General features: G+C 54.1%; 1 protein-coding gene across 1 annotated transcript in view; it reads left to right on the top strand.

Moving 5' to 3' along the window:
* Positions 1 to 4391, top strand: part of DPP9 (dipeptidyl peptidase 9) — a 41580-nt gene extending 37189 nt beyond the window's left edge. The window contains 3 exon segments of the mRNA XM_007460534.1: positions 1 to 130; positions 1470 to 1581; positions 4299 to 4391. The exon segment at positions 1 to 130 is cut by the window's left edge and continues 8 nt beyond it. Of these exon segments, the coding sequence (XP_007460596.1) occupies positions 1 to 130; positions 1470 to 1581; positions 4299 to 4391 (335 nt within the window).
* The last annotated feature ends 2685 nt before the right edge of the window (positions 4392 to 7076 follow it).

The raw sequence follows: 7076 nt of genomic DNA, 5'->3' as shown, positions 1-7076 counted from the left end.
GCGCTCCAGTCACAGTCTGGATGGCCTACGACACAGGGTACACAGAACGCTATATGGATGTCCCAGAAAACAACCAGCTTGGCTACGAGGCGGGTTCCGTGGCCCTGCACGTGGAGAAGCTGCCCAATGAGTAAGGCCCCCACCCGCCCTGACTTCAGGGTCACCAGGGCTGGCTGTCCATGAAGCTGGCCCGCCTGTGGCCGGATGGGCGTGGCTTCCGCACCTCCCACTGTGCCTGCCCCTTGGTCCCCTCTGCTCCCGCAGCCCTCCCTCCTCACCGCTCCTCACTGAAAGCAGGTGCCTGGGTTCTCTTGGAGCGAGGAGGGAGGGAAGCCCCCTAGCCCTGCCCCCGGAAAGATAGAAGGGAAGGTCTAGAGTCACACCTTGCACGTGCTGGCTCCCCTCATCCCCCAAACACGCGGCCCACCATGGACCCCCTGAGTCAGTTTTGAACCTGAACGGCCCCTGTCTTGTGGGTTTTGACACCGTGGTTCAGAACACAGGTCCACAGTGGTTCTAACATGTAGGTGTGTTGGAACAGCTCTGATGTCCCATGTCAACGCTTTGGGCATTGGCTTCTGATTCACCGATCAAAAAGAAACTGGCATGGCCAGTTTCTGGTGTGGCTCTGTCTGGTGAACCTGGGCCCCACCTTTAGTGCCAGGGTTCTCGTCACAGGCTGACCCTGCCAGGGCCCCTCTCCCCGCAAGGCTGCTCTCTAGTCTGGAGGGTGGCCTGGGCTCCACGGTGGCGTGCTATCGTGCAGCCAAGCTCAGAACCCACTGCTCCGTGGCCGCTCCGATTTACATTCACATTCATCCCAACTCACTAGAACGGTAAAACCGTGGAGACAGACGACCAGTCGTTGCCCGGGGTGGGGAGTGCCTGCTCATGGGCACGGGGGTTTGCTCCAGAGTGATGGAAGTGCTCTGGAACTCAGGATAGATGTGATGGTTGCACGACACTGTGAATGCACCAAATGCCCCTAAATCCCTTTAAAATTAGTAAATTTTAGGTTGTGTGAGTGTCACGTCAATAAGTTATTTTTATTTATAAATCAAAATTTTAAAAAGCAAGTTTCCTTGACCACCCTTGCCACAATGTCAGGCACTCAGTAGCCACCTGGTGGCGATGGGTGGCGCAGGTCTAGAACGTTCCATCATCTCAGAGTGCCCGTGGGCAGCACTGCTCCAGAAGCTTCCCCAAGCTCAGGGCATTCCAGGCACAACCTCTGCGCACACGCCTGGAAGGAAGTGAGGGGTCTCCCAGACCTGCCAGTTGTCCACTGTGCACAGGCTTTGAGTTCTGCCACGTTCTGCTGATGAGCTGCTGCTTCCACCCTCGCTGTCCTGGGGCTGGGGCGGGACTCTGGGTCCCCAGCCCTGGCTGAGCGTGGACTGTGGTGCGACTGCCTATGGGCGGGAGAAGGGGGTCTCGCCCCAGACCCTCACGCCCACCTTGTCTTCCAGGCCCAACCGCCTGCTCATCCTGCACGGCTTCCTGGATGAGAACGTGCACTTTTTCCACACAAACTTCCTCGTCTCTCAGCTGATCCGAGCAGGAAAGCCTTACCAGCTCCAGGTGGGTGGCTCCTCCGAGGAGCCCGCAGGGTGGGCAGCAGTGGGTTGGGGCACCCGTGGCCCCGCCCCCATCCTCACACCTGACTGCCTGGCTCCACACTTAGCCGGCTCCCTGGGTCCCGACCACCGTTCAGCAGTTGTGCGCTGATCGCTCCGGGTCTGCGCCACCTTCTGCTGGCGACACCTGGGAACTGGGCCCGTTGGAGGGAGGCTGATGTTACCGAAGTGATTGCGCATGCACGCCAGGAACCTTGCGTTGAAGGAACTACAGAATACTGAAGGCATCTGGGGGCGGGGCGGGGGGGATGTCCCTTGACAGGGGTCAGAAAATAATTCTCCAAAGAGGTGACATCTAAGGGTGCTAAAGAGTAAGTGGGGACTCATCTAGGCCTGGGGGGCGGCTGTGGAAGACACCAGACAGGAAATTAGTAGGAGGGAGCAGCTCCAGGACTGGAGACCAGGGGGTAGCTGGAGCCAGCAGGAGAACAGCTGGGGAGCAGGATGTGGTGACCGGCATGGCAAGCCGCCTGATGCCTCCGCTGATGGGCGGGACTTCAGCAGTAAGGGGCGGAACCTCGTGGGAGGGCGGGGTTTCAGCGGTCAGGGGTGGGCCTCAGGGGAGGGATGTTTTGTTCTAAAGGGTGAGGCGAGGTGTCAGGCCTCCCTCTGGCAGCCCTGTAGACAGAGGCCCATGGGGGCCAGTGGGACATGAGCCACAGTCAGTTGTCCCGGCAGGAAAGGGGGCGGGAGTGGGGAGCGAGAGGCCTGGTGGATTCGGAGTGGGGGGGTGGTGTGCTGGAGGCGAGAGGGACAGATTTTATTACCTGCTGCCGCCCTGAAGTCTTTCCGCTTCCTGGACGCCTCCATGCACTCTGAGCTGTCAGGGGAAGACATGTTGCCGTTCAACAAATGGAGAAACTGAGGGTCACCGGGCAGGAGGGACAGGCCGCAGGGACCTGTGGCTGGGCATGCGCTTGCCAGACAGGGCAGGAGGGAGGCGGGGCTCCCTGGGGGTGAAGAGCTGGGTTGGGCGTTGCTTGGCAGTCCCCCCCACAGCTGCACATGCTCTCCAAACACAGGCCAGAGGCAGCTGCACATCAGAGCAAAGGAGTCAGGCGGGGCCAGGATGGATCCTCACCTGTCCCTTCTGAGCCTGAAGCCCTGAGCCTCGCGGCTGGTATAGCCGCTCCCTTCCCGTGCGGCCACTGGTGGCAGGTCCTTTAACCTTGGGCCTTGTCTCCTCATCTGTGAAACGGGCGTGATAACTCCTGCCTCCCAGAGGTTGTGAGGGTCAAATGAGTTCTCTCAGGAAAAGCATTTGGCACAGAAGGGGGGCCCAGAGGCTTGTGCCCCTGCCTCCCCAGGGGAAATTGAAGGTGAGACAAGACGCTCCCTTGGGGGCTGCGAGTTGGGGAGATGGAGCATGCCCACCTTCCTCTTCAGACACCGGGCAGCAGTTGACCTGGAGGCTGACAGCCCCAGCTTCTTGGTGCATCCCGTTTGTTGTCGGATGTCAGGCCTGGGACTGGGGGCTGGGAGCACAGTGGGGAGCCAGATGGACCCTCTCCCTGCCCTCACAGCCCAAAAGGAGGAAGAAGTAACCAGACACCCAGGACCCAGGGTGGCATGAAGGGGTGGGTGCAGCGGGGCCTGTCCCAGGCAGTGCTGCTGCCCCAGGCCCGGAAGGAGTGGGGCCCGTGAGGCTGTAGGGGCAGCAGGACCCAGGAGTCCAGGTCTTGATCTCAAGCTGGCAAGTCCTTGCTGACCTCTGAGCTGGGGACCATATGATCAGACTTGTGATTCATCCAGGATGGATTCATCAAGGTAAGGGTGGAGGAGGGGAGATCTCTGGGCAGTTTGGTGCATTCCTAGGGTAAGGCATTCCTTGAGTCTGGAGCAGGTTTCACGCCTACCCCATGAGCCCTTAGGGCTCCTCCAAGAACTGTTGGGGTGCAGGAGCCCTCATTTCATAGCCAGAGGCAAGACCTGCATCCCTGTCACCATCTACCCAAGAGCCTGGACGTGTGCTCAGCCAGGTCTCAGGGACTGGGTGATTCCTTGGGCATGGCCCTTGGCACCAGCGTGCTGCCATTTCTCTCTGGGGATGACCCCCCCTCAGGTGGTGAGCAGACCCAGGAAAACACGTGGCACAGCCTGGGGTGGAGAGGCTGTCCTGGGGCCTTAGCCTGTATAATCCCCAACGGGGCCTGTTGGTGAAATGAACGTGGCTCAGGTGGAGGCACCAAACGTCTGTGAGACATGAAGCCCCAGCCACTCCACGGAGCTGGGTTCCTTGCAGCTCTCTGGGTTTGGGGGATAGAGCAGCAGCACAGTTAAAGATCTTAAGGTTTTCGTATGTGCAAGTCCTCTGTGTTTGAGACCTTAGCGTGCCCAGGCCACAAAGACCCTACACGGTCTGAATTCTTCGCTCAGCTTTCATGGGGGGGCTGCCGTCAGGCAGGCTGTCACTTGCCCAGAATTAACACAGCAAGCTGGCCGTGGAGGGGGGATTCGAACCTGGGTCCCTCAGTGCCGGAGCAAGACCTCTTCCCTTCCTGCACCCTCCCCGGGCGGGGGGGTGGGGCGGGGGGGTGGGGGTGGGACCGAGGCCCTGAGGAGAGACGCTCTGAGCCTGGGGCCGGAGGGGTTCGGGGGTAGCGGGGCCCAGGGTGCAGGGGTGCCTCGGTGCCACCAGCCTTGCCTTCTCTGTCTACCCAGATATACCCCAACGAGAGACACAGCATCCGCTGCCCCGAGTCAGGCGAGCACTATGAAGTCACACTGCTGCACTTTCTACAGGAATACCTCTGAGCCTGCGGGCCGCCACATGCGGGCCTGCACAGTCAGAGCACAAGTGGCTTCGCCGCTGTCCTTGCAGGAGGCGGGTGCGGGAAGGAGGCAGGAGGGACCGAGCGGCCCCGCAGGCCCTGTGCAGCGCCTCCTCCCACCGGCCCCGCCAGACCGCCCGCCCCGGGAGCTGCCGCCTTCGCCCCAACTCCTTTTACTGTTTTCCTTAACGCTCCTGGGGTTTCAGCCTGCTGCTGCTTCGTGGCCAGGATGGAGAGATGAGGCCAAGGTCCACGAGGCACTTCCTCAAGCCATCCCTCCTCTCCTGTCGTCCAGGAGCGGGAGCCTCAACTCCGCTGGGCACTGGAGGCCACAAGAGACTCGGAGGAGCCGGCCTTTGCCCCGGGGACCCCCCAGGCCCAGCGCGGCCACCGGCGCAGAAGCATGCGGTTGCCTTTCCTCCCCACCCGCCCACTTCATATTTGTGTTTCGTTTTGTTTTTCTTTTGGGGGGTGGGCATTTTTATGAATTATTTAAAAGACAGAAAGCAAGGGGTGCCTAAATCTAGATTCGGGGTCTGCCGCCGGGCCACAGGGTTCACCCCAGCCAGCACCTGAAGCCCACAGCGGGAGTCCTGCCTGGCAGGCCGTGAGCGGTGCGCAGGGAAGCGGGGGCAGCCTTCCGGCCCGGCTTTCAGGCAGGCTCTGAAGCGCACCCAGCCCCGTTCTCCCCAGCCCAGCCCTCCACCACACGTTTCTGCCTGGCCCGCCCGCCCAGACCGGGGTTCCAGGGCTGGGAGTGGAACCCTCCCCGCCTCAGGGTTATCCTTACTCCTTCCTTTCCCTCCCGCCAAGAGTTCTGCCAGGGGCGGGGGATTGCCCCACCAGTTTGAGTGGATTTTTATTGAAGGCCCTTTCAGAGATAAGTAACCTAAACACATCCCAGGCCTGTGCTTCTACTAGTAAAACATTTATTTCCTGATTGTTACAACTCATAAGTACCTACCTTCACTCCCCTTAAGAGAGACGAGGAGATTGCATTGTGCTTTGAAGAGCTAGATTTAGGATTCTCTCAAACACAACTTGAAGCAGAAGCAGCTAGAAGGCTAGATTGCAGACTGATCCTGCAGAGTCTCTCCGCCTTTCACTGGGAAATATCAGAGGTCAGGTTTCCTCTTCTGTACCTGCTATTTATACTAGTGCTTTCTTTCCAGGTATAAGACCTATTTTACAGGTACAATGTTATAACCTCCCAGAAGAGTTTTCTTGCTCTACCTTCACCCACAAGTGCTCAAACATAGATCTTCTATACACACTTCAATACACTGAAAGAATCTTATTTCTCTTTTCTCATATACAATGTAGAAACAAATCTCTATGCTGACTAAGCAACTTCTAAAATCCTCTCTAATTTGGATTTTTTTTTTAATCTAATTCACATTTATTCCCCATGGTTTTGGAGTTAGACTCAAATTGCAATTCAAAGTGCTCTAACATTCTAGCTTGATTATTTACACTCTCTTATCCTCAGTTTCTACAGTTTTTAAATGGGTATAGTAAAGCTGGTCCTTCATATTTTATTTAGCTTTTTTAAGGATCAAATGGAATCTTTTGATTCAAATGAAGTCAAATTTAATGTTTGTGATATGAGGCACTAATTAAACAAAAGAAATGTTTAATTAGAAAACACATTTTCAGGGTATTACATGTATGCTTCCTTTGTTGAGAATAAACAGGGCTAGCAAATTAAAATTGCAATATATTTGACTACATTTATCTGTAATTCATAATGTCTCTTAAAACCTGTTATTGACACTGGGATAAAAATTTAATGTTCAAGGTTAGGATTATTGTTTACTGATTATAGTTTAATTAATTGCTTTATACATTCTATTTTTATCTACCTAGGATACAGTCAATGAACACAGTTTCTTGCAAAGTACAGATCAGTTGGTTTCAGTGATTTTTCAAATGGAGAATGAGAGTTTTGATTCTGTATTCTGTTTAAAACAATGGTGGATCTCCAAGTCTTAAATTTCTATAATGATTGCAGCTTAGATTAAGGAACGATTTGGTTGTCAGAGATAGGAGTTTCTAATCTCATTTTCACAGTTAATTATGGGGTAAGTTTAGAAAATCACATGCAAGAAAGAGCTTTCTTCTTCTAAATTCTTCTTAAGTAAAATGATAATAACCTTTATTTTCTCTGCAACAGGTTTTTGGGAGTATCTTGTTAATGTAATTCAGGATTAGAGAGTTTCCCAAACTAATCAAATAGAAAGACACTGGAGCAATGCCTTGTTTCTGAAGTCTTTTGGTGATTTTGTCCAGTTTGTTATCAACTTTCTTTTTAATTTGGTGGTAGCTGTACATAATATTTGGACCTCTCCTGAAGTTCTGTACATCTCTTGTTATATGGCCACATAACATCATAGCACACCAATTGAGTGTTTGACATGGATTAAATGCCGGCTCAACCACCTTCTGGCTTTGTGACCTCACACAAGTTATTTAATCTATGTGAACCTTTAGTTTCTCTTGGGAATTGGAAATGAAAATATCTACTTCATAGTGTTGTTTTGAGATAATTTAATGAAAGCAACTAAAACATGCCATAAATGCTAGTAATTACCTACTGGCATTTGCCTTTTCCTGTTGTGCCCTGTGCAAACTTTGACTCAAATAGACAAGAGTTTGAATCCTGGTAGTA

This window comes from Lipotes vexillifer, unplaced genomic scaffold (assembly GCF_000442215.2).
Source record: "Lipotes vexillifer unplaced genomic scaffold, Lipotes_vexillifer_v1.1 scaffold1011, whole genome shotgun sequence".
NCBI lineage: Eukaryota > Metazoa > Chordata > Mammalia > Artiodactyla > Lipotidae > Lipotes > Lipotes vexillifer.
Note: the sequence above shows the minus strand (reverse complement) of the source record. Positions and strands in the feature narration are given on the sequence as shown.